This window comes from Clarias gariepinus, chromosome 5 (genome assembly GCF_024256425.1).
Source record: "Clarias gariepinus isolate MV-2021 ecotype Netherlands chromosome 5, CGAR_prim_01v2, whole genome shotgun sequence".
In the NCBI taxonomy this organism is placed as follows: domain Eukaryota; kingdom Metazoa; phylum Chordata; class Actinopteri; order Siluriformes; family Clariidae; genus Clarias; species Clarias gariepinus.
The window spans coordinates 5,620,639-5,640,717 of record NC_071104.1 but is presented as its reverse complement, the minus strand read 5'-3'; the positions used below and the strand labels follow the sequence as shown (position 1 = coordinate 5,640,717).

Sequence of the window (20,079 nt, the reverse complement as noted above, 5' to 3'; positions counted from 1 at the left end):
GCTTCTTTATTTCCGCTTCCGTCAGTGAACGCGCGAGCACGGGGAGGAGTCGAGCACGCGGTATGGAAGGCCATCGGAGTCACAACGTGAGGATCCGGCTGGAGGGAAAACACACTGCCTGCGCAAAACGACCGAGGGCCCGGTAAAGGAGCGTTAATGTGGAACTCCAAAGTGTTCAAAATTAAATAAATAAATAGGACATGATGAAATAAATAACTCTATGAATAAATAAGACACGTACATGTAATATGAGAATGATATTGTAGAATAATGGAACGTATTTTGAAAAAAAAAAGCTTATTATTGTGAAATATATTGCACTCTGCTATATAAATTTACTTATTATTATGAAATAATATTTCATAGTTATTATTTTTCCCAATAACAGAAATTATTGCAGAGGCATTTTATTTTATTCATGCTGTTTTTTATTTCAAAATGTAATTTTTTCGAAGTCAGTTTTTATTTTAAAATCCCGTTTTTCACGATGGCCTATTTATTTCATAATGCGACTTTTTTAGCAGGATGAGTCGTTCTGTCAATCAGCGCAAGTGGGTTGGACCTGCACGCCTATTGGCTGATCCTTTAACATAGATTAGTTTTCCTGAATACCTGCTCCGCGGACCGCTACTACAGCTAGCAATAACGTCTGGAGTACCGGGCGTTCTCCCTGTGGGCCGCTGGTCAATGTGGCCGGTCCAGTCAGTACATTAATTAATTTTTAAAATGACGGAAACTATAATATTGCATCTCTTTTTTACACAGGTAGATGAATGCGTTAATCGTACGGGCGCCGCCGATAAAGTGCGTGTGTTTTGTAACGGCCAAAACTATGTTGTATATCACATCATGTATGTACAGTATGTTGCCCTTCATGAGTTGCTGCGCGTGTCCGCTGAGGAGGTGTGCACGTGAGGAGGTGTGTGCGCGCGTGAGGAGGAGAGAACAGATCAGGAGCTCAGCTCTGCTGCTTCCCACCGAAACGCTGTATTGTTTTACCCTTTTCTTTACTTTTATTGTATGTTTTGTATTATAATTTTGTGACGCTGAAAAAGGCTGATGAAGTTTTTGTGCTGAACGCTATTGTTGACTCTGAGCTCTTTTTTCCCAGCTATCCGGCCCAAAGCGGCACAGTTTCTGTGCATGTGAATGTATTGTAATCCTATTCCATACCTGTTCTGAAACCACGCCCCCTTTCACTTTTAATTTACAGAGGGAGGGATATCGATCCTTTCTCGATACAGCAAAGAATGTATAATTGCCATGGATGAAAATTGAAAAAAAAAAGAAAAGGTGGAGCTGAAAATTTATGCGACAAGAAGAAAAAGCTTTAAAAGCAGATGCTGTGAAATTCTTCAAATTAGCAGATTATGCCTTTTGCGTGGAGGGAAAATTACAGTTCCACTGGCTCTGACAGCTCTAACATTACGGTCAGGGACAGAGAGTCTGGATGAGCAGCAGCTTCAGGGTCAGTGATGATGACCAGCACCTCTTCCCTTCTGTACCCGAGCCAAGTGAAAATCAACTGAACAGATAAACTGGAATAAAATCAGTACTGGGGATAACTGTAAAATAACACATATGTAATTAGGTAATTATGTAACAACAAGAAAAACAACAGTTAGTTGTTATTTTAAGACACAGAGGTCAGCCGTTCTGTAATAGTTCTTGCAAGAACAGTATTGTCAAGTGCATTTGCAAAATCCGTCAAACACCATAATGAAACTGTCTCTCATGAAGACCATCCCAGGAGGGCGAGACCAAAACCTACATCTGCTGCAGACGAGAAGTTCATTTAGAGTTATCAGACTGAAAAATGACCAATTAACAGCACCTCAGATTAGAGGCGTTATGAAGTCTTTACAGAGCAGAAGTAGCAGACACATCTCACCATTAACTGTTCAAAGGAAATTAATGCATTTTTTGGACGCCTTCAGCATTCCTTTACAATGTAGAAAGAAATAAAAGTCAGGAACCATCATGGAGTTAGAAAGTGACCCCAAACTTTTGAACAGTAGTGTATGTTCAGTGATACTTTAAATAATATAATTAAAAAGCATTTATTTCTGTATTGCGTTATATTTTTATACTAGTAAGTTGTATGCTAAGTCAAAAGTCATGGAAGATGGCGGACTGGTGTGAACTTCAGTCAGGTCTGCTCATTTTAACAGATCAGATAGAGATAGATAATTTACAAGTAGACACTGTACTGCCACCTACTGCATAGAATACGTATTGCACTATTAGACGCCCCTGATTGGCTGTAGAGCCGTGATTAATGTGGGAGCACAGAGTACCTCTCATCCCTCCCCTCCGAGAGAGCTCGGCCAATCAGCTCTCAATAGACCTCCAGCTGCGAGATATCTAAGTACTGCAGCAGTTTCAGTAAATTGTAAATCAGTTCAGTAAATGTCCAGACAGTTTTGTGTGATAAAATAATGTTATGATATACAGTGGTGTGAAAAACTATTTGCCCCCTTCCTGATTTCTTATTCTTTTGCATGTTTGTCACACTTAAATGTTTCTGATCATCAAACACATTTAACTATTAGTCAAAGATAACACAAGTAAACACAAAATGCAGTTTTTAAATGATGGTTTTTTATTATTTAGGGAGAAAAAAAATTCAAACCTACATGGCCCTGTGTGAAAAAGTAATTGCCCCCTGAACCTAATAACTGGTTGGGCCACCCTTAGCAGCAATAACTGCAATCAAGCGTTTGCGATAACTTGCAACGAGTCTTTTACAGCAATTTGGAGGAATTTTGGCCCACTCATCTTTGCAGAATTGTTGTAATTCAGCTTTATTTGAGGGTTTTCTAGCATGAACCACCTTTTTAAGGTCATGCCACAACATCTCAATAGGATTCAGGTCAGGACATTGACTAGGCCACTCCAAAGTCTTCATTTTGTTTTTCTTCAGCCATTCAGAGGTGGATTTGCTGGTGTGTTTTGGGTCATTGTCCTGCTGCAGCACCCAAGATCGCTTCAGCTTGAGTTGACGAACAGATGGCCGGACATTCTCCTTCAGGATTTTTTGGTAGACAGTAGAATTCATGGTTCCATCTATCACAGCAAGCCATCCAGGTCCTGAAGCAGCAAAACAACCCCAAACCATCACACTACCACCCCCATATTTTACTGTTGGTATGATGTTCTTTTTCTGAAATGCTGTGTTACTTTTACGCCAGATGTAACGGGACACGCACCTTCCAAAAAGTTAAACTTTTGTCTCGTCGGTCCACAAGGTATTTTCCCAAAAGTCTTGGCAATCACTGAGATGTTTTTTAGCAAAATTGAGATGAGCCTTGATGTTCTTTTTGCTTAAGTGGTTTGCGCTCTGGAAATCTGCCATGCAGGCCGTTTTTGCCCAGTCTCTTTCTTTTGGTGGAGTCGTGAACACTGACCTTAATTGAGGCAAGTGAGGCCTGCAGTTCTTTAGTTGTTGTCCTGGGGTCTTTTGTGGCCTCTCGGATGAGTTGTCTCTGCGCTCTTGGGGTAATTTTGGTCGGCTGGCCACTTCTGGGAAGGTTCACCACTGTTCCATGTTTTTGCCATTTGTGGATGATGGCTCTCACTGTGGTTCGCTGGAGTCCCAAGGCTTTGGAAATGGCTTTATAACCTTTACCAGACTGATAGATCTCAATTACTTTTGTTCTCATTTTTTTCTGAATTTCTTTGGATCTTGGCATAATGTCTAGCTTTTGAGGTGCTTTTGGTCTACTTCTCTGTGTCAGGTAGCTCCTATTTAAGTGATTTTTTGATTGAAACAGGTGTGGCAGTAATCAGGCCTGGGGGTGACTACAGAAATTGAACTTTTAACTGTGATAAACCACAGTTAAGTTATTTTTTAACAAGGGGGGGCAATTACTTTTTCACACAGGGCCATGTAGATTTGGAGTTTTTTTTCTCCCTTAATAACATAATCTTCATTTAAAAACTGCATTTTGTGTTCAATTATGTTATCTTTGACTAATAGTTAACGGTTTTTGATGAGCAGAAACATTTAAGTGTGACAAACATGCAAAAGAATAAGAAATCAGGAAGGGGGCAAATAGTTTTTCACACCACTGTATATGTTTGTAAAGATTATGCAGGATTAAGTGTGTTTAAGCACATAACACCGGGCTCTCAATTCAGGTATTGTACACGCCCTCACCTCGGACTGCTGTGGAGCTGTTTGCTCTAACACCCCGTGTTTCTCATAGTGGCACTTTACATTACTGCTTTTCATTATCGCTATGATTTTAGAATATATGATACAAACTGGTTTTAAATAGATGAATAAACATAGATTAATCTGTCCATTTAAACTTTGAAGATAAAATTTTTGTAGTCTACTTTACTTTTTTTTGGGGGGGGGGGGGGGGTAAGTCATGCTGTGTCACGCTGTAGTTTTTGTTGGTGTAGATTTAGGCAGATTGTAGGTTCATCACGGTAATTTCTGCATACTCTGTGAATACACGATAAACTATCGCATTGGTTGGCCCCTGTTGAGTGATGCGTATAGCCACGCCCAAAAAAGTGTTGTTCTTGATTTAATTTGTAGTACGTTTACCCTCAGTATTTAATAGGCAAATACCTTACTACAAACAAAGTTTAATTAAATTCTGTTCAGCCAGTTTTGTGTAATGCTGTGACAAAATCTGGCTGGATAGACATACAGACATACAGACATTTTTCTGTGACTAGTTTCAGTTTGCAATGAACACATGGCAATAAAACATTCAGATATCGTTTAAAGAGTGAGATCTGACCAATGTACAGACAAAACATTTCTTTTATTTATATAGATTATTAAATACATTTGTTTTAGAACTTTGAAAGATGAACTTTGTAATTTTAAACATGGCATAAAGAGCAGGATGTGTAGATTCAATTCAATTCAATTCAATTTTATTTGTATAGCGCTTTTAACGATTTACATCATCAAAAAGCAGCTTTACACAATTAAAAGAACTAAGTTTGTATGAAATGTGAATGTGTATGAATTGAAATGATATGATTGTCCCTGATTGTCCCTGATGAGCAAGCCTAGGATGACGGCGACAGTGGCAAGGAAAAACTCCCTGAGATGGTAATAGGAAGAAACCTTGAGAGGAACCAGACTCAACAGGGAACCCATCCTCATCTGGGTGAAAACAGATAGCAGGGATTGATGTGCATAATAATATGCGAGACTGGAAGTTCAATATAAGAGGAGATGTGTAAGATTAAAGTCCAGTTTGTTCCTGGAGGCTCAGGTAGATTGTGAAAAATTTCAGTCCTGAACTATTGAGCGACTGAAGTCACAGGTCCTCAGAGAACAGCTGTCTGCATCAGTCGAGGACAGGACCACCTTCATGGAAAAGTGGAACCAACCCCAGACACCACACGCATTCCAGGCAGACCACACGGGGGCATCCATGTGATGAGATCTCCAACCAGAAGCAGGACTCCAGGATGAGTTAGAGAGGTCCAGCGGGCAGAGGGGGTCTGGATCACTGGCAGCTCAGGAGCGACATGTATAGCTCGACAGAGAGATAGGTAGAGGAAAAAGGAGAGAGAGAGAGAGGAGAGAGCAGAAAAGGAGAGAGCAAAAGAGATGGAGAAATAACAGTTAGGTATGGTCACAGTCGAACAATGTAAAAAGTGAATGTATATTTAGTGCAGAGTGCAAGCAGAGACTCCGGCAGGACTAACTATGACAGCATAACTAAAAAGGGAGAACCAGAAGGAAACACAAACATGAGGGCTTCCAGAGATGTAAGGCAACCAATCACCTCACCGTCAACAAACCTGAGTGATCAATGAGAGTGGGGAAGACAGCATCCAAACATACCAGTTCACCATAATACTCTACGTCCATGAGTCCCCCAGATCTGCTCCTTTACCTAAGGCTAATCTATTTATAAAAATGCTTGGCTAAATAAATAGGTTTTTAGCCTGGACTTAAACACTGAGACTGTGTCTGAGTCCCGAACACTATTTGGAAGACTATTCCATAACTTTGGGGCTTTGTAAGAAAAAGCTCTGCCCCCTGCTGTAGTTTTAATAATACGCGGTACTGACAAGCAGCCTGCATCCTTTGATCGAAGTAGGCGTGGCGGATTGTAAGACACTAGCAGTTCACTCAGATACTGCGGCACGAGACCATTTAATGCTTTATACGTCAAGAGTAGTATTTTAAAATCGATGCGAAATTTCACAGGAAGCCAATGCAATGTAGATAAGATAGGGGTGATGTGCTCATATCTTCTGGTTCGAGTGAGGACTCTCGCTGCTGCATTCTGGAGTAATTGAAGCTTGTTTAAGCACCTAGTTGAACAACCAGACAGTAAGGCGTTACAATAATCCAACCTAGACGTGATAAAAGCATGAACTAGTTTTTCTGCATCGTTTAGTGACAATATATTTCTTATCTTGGCAATATTTCTGAGGTGAAAGAATGCTATTCTGATAATATTATCTACATGTGCTTCAAATGAAAGGCTTGAATCTATAATCACACCAAGGTCTTTTACTGTTGCACTTGATGGAACAGAAAGGCCATTTAAAATCACACTGTGATCAGAAAGCTTACTTCTAGCTGCTTGTGGTCCTATGACTAGAACTTCTGTCTTATCAGGATTAAGCAGAAGGAAATTAATTAGCATCCAATCTCTTATGTCCTGCACACATTGCTCAACTTTAGTAAGCTGGTTTTCCTCATCTGGTTTTGCTGAAACGTATACTTGTGTGTCATCAGCATAACAATGAAAACTAATACCATGTTTACGAATTATGTTGCCTAGAGGAAGCATGTAAAGGGAAAAAAGCAGTGGGCCTAAAACAGAACCCTGTGGAACACCAAACTCAACTTGAGAACATGAGGAATGGTCACCATCTAAATCTACAAACTGATAACGATCAGTCAAATAGGATCTGAGCCATAAGAGGGCCGTTCCCTTAATTCCTACTACATTTTCTAATCTGTAAAGGAGAATATTATGATCAATAGTGTCAAAAGCTGCACTGAGGTCGAGTAACACAAGTATAGTGACACAACCCTGATCAGAGGCCACTAGGAGGTCATTTACTACTTTAACGAGTGCTGTCTCTGTGCTGTGATGAGGCCTAAATCCTGACTGATACAGTTCGTTTATGCTATTCCTATGTAGATATGAACATAGCTGTTGTGATACTACCTTTTCCAGAATTTTAGAGATAAACGGGAGGTTTGATATCGGCCTGTAATTGGAAAGCTGACAGGGGTCAAGGTCAGGTTTTTTGATTAGTGGTTTAATAACTGCTAATTTAAGGGATTTAGGAACATACCCACTGCTGAGTGAACAGTTAATTACTTTTAACAGGGGTTCTGTCATTGCTGGAACTATCTGCTTGAGAAAATGTGTCGGTATCGGATCTAATTCACAGGTTGACGATTTTGAAGAGGAGATGAGTGAAACTAGTTCACTCGCTTCAAGGGGAGTAAAGTATTCTAGGTTCTGATGTGATGTGATTAATTTATCATCTGTATCACTTAAATTGTCTGGTTTTAAAGCCTGAATTTTTTGCCTAATATTTATGATTTTGTTATTGAAAAAGTTCATGAAATCCTCACTACTGTATGTTGTTGTTGTGGAGATTTCTGCAGTGGTCTTGTTTTTAGTTAATTTAGCTATGGTATTAAATAAAAATCTAGGATTGTTTTTGTTATTTTCTATAAGAGTGGAGAGATACATTGACCTAGCAGCACTGAGAGCTCTTCTATAGTTCAGGATGCTCTCCTTCCATGCTATTTGGAAAACTAACAATTTAGTTTGACGCCATTTGCGTTCTAATTTCCGAGCGGTTTGTTTTAGAGTGCGTGTGTGATTGTTATACCAAGGAGCAAATTTCTTATCTCTAATCATTTTTCTTTTAACTGGAGCTACATTATCTAAGCTATGACGAAGTGTTGACTCTAGATATTCGGTCGCTTGATCGAGTTCTGTGAAATCAGATGGCGATTCAATCAAAGTTGATAACTCTGGAAGATTATCGATAAAGCTCTGTGTGGTATTTGATGTGAATGTACGTTTAAGGCGGTAGCGCGGTGCTGTGCGTACATTATTACTATGAGATACTTTAATCGAGACAAGACAGTGATCTGATATAACTTCAGACTGTGGAATTGTAATTATGTTTTTTATACTCAATCCGAAGGATAATATTAAGTCCAAAGTGTGACCTGCTTTATGAGTGGGTCCTACTACACACTGATTTACTCCTACTGAGTCCAGTATGGACATAAATGCTGCTCTCAGAGGGTCTTCTGGATTCTCAAAATGAATATTAAAATCTCCAGAAATTAACGCTTTGTCTACGGAAACGACAAGGTTTGAAAGGAAATCTGCAAATTCACAGAGAAATTCAGAGTACGGCCCTGGAGGTCTGTAAATGATGATTAGCGGAATCGTCTGAGCTGACTTTATGTTACTAAAGAGAATTTCAAATGCATTAAATTTAAATCTGTGTTTTTGTACGATAGTCAAATTATCATTGTGAATAACTGCGACGCCTCCTCCTCTACCAGTTAACCGAGGCTGGTGTATGTAGCTGTATCCAGGAGGACTAGCTTCATTTAGAGCTACATACTCGTCCTGTTTAATCCAGGTTTCAGTTAAACATAATATATCAAACTCCTGGTCTGTGATAGTTCCGTTAATAATAACTGCTTTAGATGCGAGAGATCTAATATTTAACAGTCCTAGCTTCAGATCAGAGGTGCCGGCTGCGCATTTAGTGTGATCTGAGTTTGTAATATCTATGTTAATTAAATTATTAAAACAGACTTTCTGAGTCTTTCTAAATTTGATTTTAGCTCGGGGAACAGACACAGTCTCAATACAGTGAACCCTGGGTGACGACTCTATGCAGCTAGCAGACGGATGAACATGTTCCTGTGATGTGGCTCCGTAGCCGTGTCCAACTGATTCTGTTAGTAGATTATTGGAGTTATAGTCACGGTGCCTTTTGCTTAACATTGATGAACAGAATTGAGGTGCCGATGTCTACATTCAATTCAATTTTATTTGTATAGCGCTTTTAACAATTGACATTGTCACAAAGCAGCTTTACACAATCAAAAGAATTATTTAAGTTTGTATGGAATTTGAATGTGTATAAATTAGATAAGACTGTCCCTGATGAGCAAGCCGAGGACAGTGGCAAGGAAAAACTCCCTGAGATGGTAATAGGAAGAAACCTTGAGAGGAACCAGACTCAACAGGGAACCCATCCTCATCTGGGTGAAACGGATAGCAGGGATTGATCTGCATTCATACTGTGTGTTAGGAGGCTGAAAGTTCAGTAGAACAGAAGATGTGGAGAAGTTCATATGGAGTCCAGTTCGTTATTGGAGGCTCAGGTAGACTGTAGGAAACTCCAGTCCTGAACTATCGAGCGACTGAAGTCACGAGTCCTCAGAGAACAGCTGTCTGTATCATTCGAGGACAGGACCGTCTTCATGGTAAAGTGGAACTTCTCCACATCTCCTGTTCTACTGAACTTCCAGCCTCCTAACACACAGTATGAGTGCAGATCAACCCCTGCTATCTTTTTCACCCAGATGAGGATGGGTTCTCTGTCTGTTCAGTCTGGTTCCTCTCAAGGTTTCTTCCTATTACCATCTCCTTGCCACTGTCGCCGTCGTCCTCGGCTTGTTCATTAGGGACAGTCTTATCATTCTGATTCATACACATTCACATTTCATACAAACTTAAATAATTCTTTTGATTGTGTAAAGTTGCTTTGCGACAATGTCAATTGTTAAAAGCGCTATACAAATAAAATTGAATTGAATTTTTCCAAAGGAAATAATGTAAATACAGATAATCTGTTCCAGCCACCAAAAAAATTAACAATATTACCAATTTCCAACACATTAATCATATTTTTGCATATAAAAACAATCAAAACACCACTGAAAGAAATTAGATTTAGAAAGGAAGTACAATATGAAATAAATAGTCATTAAACCTCACTTGATCACAGTGAAAGAGCCTCCGTTTTCTTCTTGTTACCGTCCTTGATAACATTCTTGGGATCCATGGTGCTACGTCTTCACACACACACACACACACACACACACACACATGGCATGGCTGTATGGTGGAGGAATGACCTTCCCCTCCCCCACACACCTTCACTCGCCTCAGCACATAGCAGCTGCTCGGACCTATTTTGGTGATGATGGCATCAGTCTATTTGTAGTGGAGCTCAGGGGGACGTCTTCTGCTCGGTTTTCAGACTTTTACGAGACTCTGTTTCCCTCACAGTCCCACAGACGAGCGCAGACATTTGGACTACTGCGGCACTCCTGACCGGTGGTTGAGTCACTAACATGGAAGCGAAGAAACGAGGAATTCCAGCTTCGATTCCTGAGAATGAGGAGCTCATGGAGGTGGAGATGAACGGCGTGCAGGACAGGCAGAACTTTGGAGAAGCTGAAGTGCCTCAGTCCAAATCCCAGAGGAGACAAAGTGATGTGAAGGTCTATAAGGAGTTCTGTGACTTCTACGCTCGCTAGTGAGTTTCACATTTCCTCCCTGAACTCACGGCTGTTTAGTCCTTGTTTTTACTTTTTCTTTAACCCCACAGCCTGAGGTTAACATTTCTTTTACTTACTGTAGTAGAGTACAGATTCTTTTAATTCCCACTCGACACGGTTCAATATCTGTGTTACTTTGCCAACGGTTTCAAGTCATTATTTTAAAAAAATCTATTTCATTCATGTCAATCAAAGACAAACTCAAGAAAAACCTTGAGGTTCGATCTCCTGTCTCATGATTCTCCTCTTAATCTGTTTGGTTGTTAATGACCCCTGACCTCAGGAGTATACGGGTGATAATCTGGACGTCTGTAAGCATCATCACTGAGAATATTGAATATTTCTTTCATGTTGTTAATAGGCTTAAACATCAGACTAAATGCATGTGAGAGAATCTACTGTTTACTGTAAATGTTAACGCTGTTGTTGTCTGACGGGGCGGATCCGCTTCTCAGATTTGATTAATGACAGGGTGATAGATGTGTGTATTCATTTTATGCTGTTTGTCTGGAGTGTGTGTTGTCTTGCTGTCTGTCTCTTGCAAAGAAGATTTTTAATCTCAGTGTTTCGGGTAAAATGAATATCATCATCATCATCATCATTATCATCATCAGGGAAAATAGGTCACCTATCACTGTGTGTGTGTGTGTGTGTGTGTGTGTGTGTGTGTGTGTGTGTGTGTGTGTGTTATGAGTGTATCACATGCAGCCGCATTGCTGGGATTTTTAAACACTTCGTCGTCACTGCTGGATTGGGAACCGCCCACCCGCCTAAAATACCCAGCCGAGATCCAGTGAGGTTCTCACACCAGTCCTGCGCTCAGACACTGATTAAAGGCTGGAGGACAATTACAACAGCATAAACAGCAGCCATAGAACTGTGTGAGGACACAAACATGGGGCAGATGCACTTGCAAGTAAAGTCGCTGCTTTAAATAACATGAGATCAGGTTGGGGAGCAAAAAAAGTGGGATTTAAAACAAGTGAAGTGAAGATACAGGAGGCTCAGGAACCCACAGCTAAGACTGTGACGGCTAAAGACTACTGTCAAATCACCAGCAGATAACAGACCGGTGACGAAGAGGGCTGGATTGTGGACTTCTTCTCACCATGGACACTGTGACATGAAAGGGGAATTAGTGAGAACTGGTGTAGTAAAGGGAAATGAACCGTCCTCGACTCCCTGCAGGTTCCTCCTCACGAGCTGATCTACATGTGGCCCTGTGAGTTCTCTTCTACATCAGCGGCTCCTTATCGTCTTCCTCAAAGTCGCCCAACTTGTATCTAAGAAAAGCTGAGCTGCAGTCGCAACAAAACCACCCAAAGTCGACCCCAAAGGCTCCCCAGCCAAGTCCAGCCCATATAAACAAAACTCATCTTTTTAAATAGTTCTCTATGCAGATATGTCCTCGTACTGTAAGTGTGTACTGTAGTTATGATTTTATTTAACATGTGCTGATCTAATCCTGACAACCTCACAGCCTTTGGCGCCCCCTTCAGGGGGAAACCTTTGTTCTACATACAGTAAAAGCACAGGATTCAACAACTCGCACAGTTAAAGAAAATCAATCCTGAATGAAACTATTGCAAATCGCTTCTTAAATGGCATCGAACCAACACACACTCCTTAGTTTAGCTACTCTATATAATAAATGTTTTTCTCCAGCAGCTTTACTGACACATTCAAGTTCAATTTTTCTTGGTCACATATACATTACTGCACATGAAACCCTTCATTCTTCACTGATTTGAGCCTCCTGTTAGTAGGCAGGGGTCCAAGCGGAGGGTCTTTATACCTAACCTTAGCTTAAGGATCAGATAATGTTCCGATTATTCTGGGTTTGTCGTGGTGTTTATTGTTCATTTGGAGAAGAGTGTCCTGATTTGTTAAGATCATTTCCCAGCTGCATTTATCCTGCTCTATTATTTCAACCTCAGAAAAGTGATATTGAACAGAAATGACAGAAAATAGAAAGCAGGGGTTGGGGTTGAGTCCCATCATCAATATGTGCTATTTGTGTTTATAAATAGCAATGTATTTTAATTCAGTTTAAAGTTCAGTCTCATACCAGCCCTGTTCTGTACGAAGTGTTTCGAGCTCCAAAACTGTAATGGTTTCAACATTGTGTCTTTGTTTAGTTCCATCTTATTTAATTATTTCTTTTTCTTCCACAGTAACATGGCAAACGCTCTGGCTAATGCTATCTGTGAGCTTTGTAAAGCCGGCTTCACTCCTGCTGAGAAAATCGTGAACAGTAACGGCGAGCTGTACCATGAGCAGTGCTTCGTGTGTGCTCAGTGTTTCCAGCAGTTTTCAGAAGGGTTATATTATGAGGTGGGTTTGCTGTTTTCCTCTCCTCGCCGTGTGGAGTGATTTATTCCACCTGAGAGACTGACAGAAGCATTACAGGCCTGCGTGTGATGATAAATAGGCGACACAACTCCCACTGGCTCAAAGCTAAAAGGATTCTTATTGAACTGAAGCTTTACATCATTCATCATAATGTATTAAATACTGTATGTAAATAAATATGGATATATATTATTCAGATGGAAAACATTTTAATGCTACTCAGGAAGGTTCAAGTCAACAAGAGAAACAAGTAGAAATGCCTGATGAATGTTCAGTAACCTTAATGTAATAAAGCCAACAGCATATCTCGGGCAGATGTGAGTAAATTGAATGCACGCGCTTTTGGTCCCTGTGGGCGAGTTTATAGTTACTGATGGGCGTTGTTCAGTTCGGTGGTGTTAATCTTATACCTGAGTGGTGTATACAGTGTGTACACTACCTCTCAAAAGTTTGGGATCACTTAAAAAATTGTCAGAGTTAGAAATAATGATTTTGATGGAAATGATGAACGTGTTCTTGAACTAAGCCTTCATCAAAAAAAAACCCTTTGCAGCAGTTACAGCCTGGCAGACCATCGGCATTGTATCTGTTCAAGATGATCTGATGAGATCTCACCCTGTGATCCTGGAGCGTCTCACACATGAAGGATTGTGTTGATGGAGTCTTCCTCCGTACCATACGGTCAGGCTCCTCCCACTGCAGCTCAGCAGGGTTCGGATCCGGAGACTGTGCCGGCCGATCCGTGACACTCAGCACTCAGACCAAATTTAATTGTTTGTGAAATGCATGAAAATAAGATTTTCTTCGTAAAACAAACCAATTTGCAAGTGATCCCAAACGTCTGAGTGGTAGTGTATATGTAAATGTTTTCTCGGATTTATGTCCATATATTCTGCTTAAAAATGAAAGGAAACATATTCAATAACAAAAGGAAAAAAATCCAAGCTTAGGCCACACCCACTTCAGGTTTATATGCAGATGAAGATACGGATGTAAATATTTGCAGCACTAAACAGATATTAAACCTCCAGTACATACAGGTAAAGATGCATACAGCATTACAATTTCCTTTGCACTACAATACAGTACAATACAGAGAACTGCAACACTGAACATCATCCAACACCAGCACTCGAGCTGACTGACGCTCTCAGGGCCGAATCAACACCTCAGACTCCAGCATCGCGTGGAGAGCCTTCACAGAAGACTGGAGCGCATTCTAACAGTGAAGGGGGAACAAGTCCGGAGTGGAACGTTCAACAAACACATGAGGTGTAGCTCTGCTCAGGGCTCCGATTAGTTTCCCCAGTCTTCATACTGTATACTGTATTAACGAATGAGGCACATTATAATCAGAACGGAATAAACTCTGAATGTAATGACCTTTAGTAACTCCTATTAGCTATTAGTATCTTTCCCAGGACAGAAACTAAGCCGAGGCTCTGTGGAAGTGAATCTACTGGGAAGTTAAATCCGCTGTCATATTCACATGATACTCCGTCTTTACATTTACTGTATTATTACTCTGTGTGCTGTTGAGTGACTGAGTACATTAACAGTTACAGTAGTGCAGTTAAGTGTGGGATGATGTCACTGCAGTTCATCTTTGTACTTTTTTTGGCAGTTTGATGATCGGAAATACTGTGAGCATGACTTCCACATGCTGTTTGCTCCGTGCTGTAATCAGTGTGGTGAGTTACTAGAAGCTTTAACGCTATTCATTACACATGGACACTCTGCTGGTTTTGGATCTCACATATTAAAACTGATTTTATGATTTAAAATGTTACTGGGAGTCATGTTCAGTGAGGGTTAATCTAAATGAAAAGTGTATTTCTCACGGTCCTGACCAGGCTGTATGCTCTATTAATCCGTGGTTTGTGTGTGTGTGTGTGTGTGTGTGTGTGCAGGGGAGTTCATCACTGGCCGTGTCATTAAGGCCATGAACAATAGTTGGCACCCAGAGTGTTTTTGCTGTGATATCTGCCACGCTGTGCTTGCTGATGTTGGTTTTGCAAAGAATGCAGGCAGGTAAGTGCACCGTGGGAGCAAATAGAAAGTATAACAATACTTGGAGTTGCACATTAAGTTCGTAGTTAGGTCTTTAGTCAGCATGGAAGGTGGTGAAGTTCGCGTCCGATGTTTTGCAGACACCTGTGTCGTCCGTGCCACATGCGAGAGCGAGCTTGTGGCCTTGGCAAGTACATCTGCCAGAAGTGTCACACCATCATCGAGGAACAGCCGCTCATCTTCAGAAACGATCCGTACCACCCCGATCACTTTAACTGCAGCAACTGTGGGTGAGTTTTACTATTTCATTTCTCTCTTGCAGATACAATCCTCCTCGCTTCTCATCTAAGTGAGAACTTGAAGAATTGGTCTGAAGATTCTACAGAGTAACGTAAACATATTGAATTCTATTCCGTATCCTCTGAACCTGTAAGAAGAAACCAATTTCACAACAATAGAGAGAAATGACAGCTCTACATTTCTACTCTGAGTCGTATTGATCGTGTACACAGAGGCTGCAGGACTGAGGATAAACAGCAGAACTTTTACAGTAATTGCAAAGTACAAAATACTTGCTAATCTGTTTAGACCCAGGGATCAGCGACTGCTGATTTATTATTATTATTATTATTATTATTATTATTATCACTAATAACAGTAGTAGCAGTAGTATTTACATAGAAAGCAATTTTACAGCCTAGGGAGCAAATACAATCGAACATAACTGCTGAATGCGATTTTAAAAGCTATGTAACTGTACAGTATATAAATAACTCCTATTGATCCGGTTAGCAGAACAGATGGATTCGAGCCCTTTTACTGAAACGTTTACTTTATCTAACTCTCAGGATAAAATGTGAGGATGGTTTAGAGGACTGTGTGTGTGTGTCCTGTGTGTTCAGTAAGGAGCTCACTGCTGATGCCAGGGAGCTGAAGAATGAGCTGTATTGCCTGCCGTGCCACGACAAGATGGGTGTGCCGATCTGTGGGGCCTGCAGGCGGCCGATAGAGGGCAGAGTGGTGAATGCAGTGGGCAAGCAATGGCATGTTGAGGTAATCATCATTCACAATGTAGATTTATAAGACTGTTAGTTCTAACTGAGTCATCTGTTTACATGAGAGGCATTTGACGAGTGCTGATATACAGTAGAGCGTAACAGCACTGTGACTATCTGTATGAGTGGGCGTGTCCCCAGATGTTGTCCAGTGGTTAATGACACTAACTGTGTGTCTCAGCGTGGGTGAGAGTAGGTCTGTACGGTCCGCAGTACTGAGGAGAGAGCAGCTGTCTGACTAAACCCACATTCACACCCAGTCACAGAAGCACTTTCAGTAAGAACACAGATAACGTTATAATATCTGATAACGTTATGTCGTCTTCGTGGTTAGTTGGTTCTGCCGGGAGCAGCTGGACACGTGTGTGCACAATAACGGGTCAAATCAACTAACAAATCATAATCTGTTGATAATAAATGGTGTTTGCGGAGCGGTTGTATAAAAGCAATATCATACTTGAGGTGCTATTATACTAAATATCAGCATGAGACTGAGCCCTCGTACCTACGACCTCTACACAGCCGTGCTGATATTCAGTGCAACAGCACTCTCTCTCTCGTACTCTACTGGTTAATTAATATTCACAAAAAAATTTATAAGAACAAGACGTGTGTGTGTGTGTGTTTTGTAGCATTTTGTGTGTGCCAAGTGTGAGAAACCTTTCCTGGGCCATCAGCATTTTGAACGCAAAGGCCTGGCTTATTGCGAGACGCACTACAACCTGGTACGAACAAAAGTGTTTTCTTCTGTATGTATAACAGATTAATGAAAAATAAATAAAAGTGTTACAATAAATGTTAATAAAAGCGTGGTGTTTGTTTAGCTCTTTGGAGACGTGTGCCACCACTGCAACCGCGTCATCGAGGGAGAAGGTAAAGCATTATAATACACTGGTGTTTTATTCTCTTGTATCATATCAGTAACACAAGAAACAGACCACACACACACACACACACACACACACACACACATACACACAAATACATTTATTTAAAATGACTGTAGTTATCTTCAGTTATCTCTGTCGTATTGATGTTACTGACCGGCAGCTTCACACACTGCTGTATCTCTAACTCCATTACAGTGCAGGTGACAGTTTACCAGATACATCAAATCTTGAATCTTTGATCGGACAGTTTTAGCATAATTCTAAGTGCATTGTCCATGTACTGGACTACTTTACATTAACCAACTTTTGCCCTGCACAAACTCTTCTGTCTTCTTTTTTAAGTCATTTCAGCACTGAATAAATCCTGGTGCATCAACTGCTTCGCCTGTTCCACCTGCAGTTCTAAGCTGAGCCTAAAGTAAGCTTCTGTTTTATTTATACACTGCCTGGCCTAAAAAAGTCTCAGACTCCAAGATTTTTTTCAACAGCCTTTAGCTTTGATTACACACACACACACACACACACACACGCACACACGCACGCTGAGGTGTCCAGGTCACGTGTCAAAATGATTCCTTAAGCTCCCAGAAACACTCTTACACAATCTGCTGGAAGAAAACCTCCACAGATGTGATACCCCAGTCATTCAGTACATTCAGGTCGTCAGGACTTAATTTTATTGCCCCATAACATTGCTGAGTCTAGACCTGATCAACGGAAGCAACCCCAGATCATAACACTGTCTAGTCCTGAGGCTTGTACAGTGGACACTATGCATGATGGGAGCATCGCTTCATGTGCTTCCCTTCTCACCCTGACACGCCCATCACTCTGGAATAGGCTCAGTCTGGACTCATCAGGTCACATGACCTCTTTCCATCACTCCACAGTCCAGTCTTTTTGCTCAATAACAAACTTTTTTTTTCTGATGAGTCTCAATAACAAGTGGTTTTCTTATGGACACCCAGCTGTTAAGTCCCAATCCCGTGTGGAAATGCTCTTAATTTTACTGTTAAATACAAACGTGATGCTACTGTAGGTTTGCAGCTGCACCAGCATTTAAACGAGCTCTAATCACACTCATTCATGATTTTTCCTTCCTTGAAGTTCATGGTTCTGCACTATCCTTCCATGGTTTATAATTGTGACAGTTCTTAAATAAATTCCATCATTCCAGCGATCTCCTTAGTTGTAATTGTTTGCTTGATGCAAATAATTTTTTTTTACCCTTCTCAAACATGACTTTAATGGCCAGGCAGTGTACATGAAAAAGATTTTAATTGTGATCCCAACTCACACATTTATTGACATCATATTTTTGGTCGGTTCATGTCTAAATATATTTAGCTTTATAAACAGATTAATAGACAGACAGACAGATAGATTTTGACATCAGTCAGTAGAGAGTGGATGCTTCTTTTCCTCACTGCCTCTGACTTCACCTTGTCTGTGTTATTTCCTTCATACAGGGATAAGTTTGTGGAGCTCGATCTGAAGCCTGTGTGTAAACAGTGCTATGAAAGAATGCCGACTCAGCTGAAGGCCCGTCTAGCGAAGCGTGAACATGACTCAAAGGACAGAAAAAAGAAGATTGGTATCTGTCTGTAAAGTTCTTTATTTAGCTTCCCAGTTTCCTTTTCTTTCACATCATATATTTTTACTGATATTAATATTCATGATTATTTAAGAGTGAATGATTGTCCATTAGCATGACAACACTTTTTAAGCATAGTGCAAACCTTCTATGGTGTCTCAAGTATACAAAGTGTGGGTATTTTTGTGATCCAAAGACCTTAATCATTTAATCTGGTTTATTCTGTGTACATGTGCTTTTGAAATAAATATATAAAATGTTTAGCTGCAGCATTAAAGTATTTAGCTGTCTTTTTTTTTTTTTTGGTGTTGGGCCATAATTCTTTGACATATACAGTATGCACTAAAATGCTTCTTATCAAGGTAATTTTGGGTTGTTACTGGGGTGTATGTGTTCCCAATCAAAGATGCACTAAAAAAATAATAATCCTTTGAATTTACTTGATGTTAATGTGTACATCGGTTCCACATCATCAAAATGTGGCCAAATTACACACATTTTTCCTGCTAAACCAAAGTATTTCATTCATGGTAAATTTGTGTGAGTCATGTTGACTTAACATAATCTTTATCATTTACTGTAATAGCAATTGATTGTGCAATTGTAATGTAATTGAATTGTCTATGATACTCCATTATTATTGAAAAGTCTAACAATTTCTTAGTGCTTACATTATTCAAATGTTTCATGTAATTTTTATTTAAAAAATTAATCAAATTAATTTTATTAGGTTAATTCAACTTATTTACTACAGCTGCAAAATAAAGGAATAGGGCTGAAATTTCAAGACATGGTCAACAGAATTCTGTTACGGAAAGAAGCATAAGACAAACGGGATAAATTTTTATTTTATATTGAATAAAAACCCTGTTTTACACCAGCAGCAACTTACAAATGAGGTCTCAATTTGAAAAGATGTACAAAACATAAAACACCACAAATAAGTATTAATCATAGAAAAAAAAATCAAACAACAGAAACGTTTTGTACTTTATAACTGTACGTTATGACTTTTAAATATGACCGTTAGAGACGGTTGGTCAGGAAACTCCTGAAGTCAGATGCAGACAGGACACTTTCACTCACAAACTCCTGTGGAAATATACAGAGATAGATATTCAATTAAAATTCATGATACTTAATTTATCAAATGAACAATATTTATACTTTGTTCCTCTCGCTTCACAACTCATGAGAACAGACCGGAACCAGAACCGAACCGCTGATTAAGCACGCGCATATAACCGTCGGTATTTTAAGTGTGATTAAAAATACAAGAAATAGCTTAAACCAAAATAACGTGACTAAACATCGCTAAACAGCAGGTGACATTTATGTTCAGTATTTCGTTTCTATTTAAAAAGACGTGAATTAATCGCTGCTGACGTTTTCCACACGCCCGCCAAACGTTTGTCTTCTCGACACTGTGTTCTCTTCTCGCGATGTCTTCTCGCGATGTTTGATCTATTTCCGGTTTTCATAGTGACAAGATCTCTTTGGTTTATCTCAACATGATTGAATCTAATACATGTTAAGTTGTTGAATTTTATGCAAATACAACATAATTTATTCATGTTCATCTTGGAAACATGAAATTATTATGTACAAAACACACATTACATTATA

The 20,079-nt window shown here is 39.9% G+C and overlaps 1 protein-coding gene across 1 annotated transcript; it reads left to right on the top strand.

Annotated features, from left to right (window-relative positions):
- Positions 1 to 10,269: 10,269 nt before the first annotated feature.
- Positions 10,270 to 18,995, top strand: lims2 (LIM and senescent cell antigen-like domains 2). The gene is made up of 10 exons (XM_053496624.1): positions 10,270 to 10,530; positions 12,727 to 12,886; positions 14,529 to 14,595; positions 14,815 to 14,935; positions 15,055 to 15,204; positions 15,817 to 15,967; positions 16,602 to 16,694; positions 16,794 to 16,842; positions 17,202 to 17,277; positions 18,329 to 18,995. The coding sequence occupies exons 1-10, from the start codon at positions 10,346 to 10,348 to the stop codon at positions 18,465 to 18,467; spliced, it is 1,191 nt and encodes a 396-aa protein (XP_053352599.1). The 5' UTR covers positions 10,270 to 10,345; the 3' UTR covers positions 18,468 to 18,995.
- Positions 18,996 to 20,079: the final 1,084 nt, after the last annotated feature.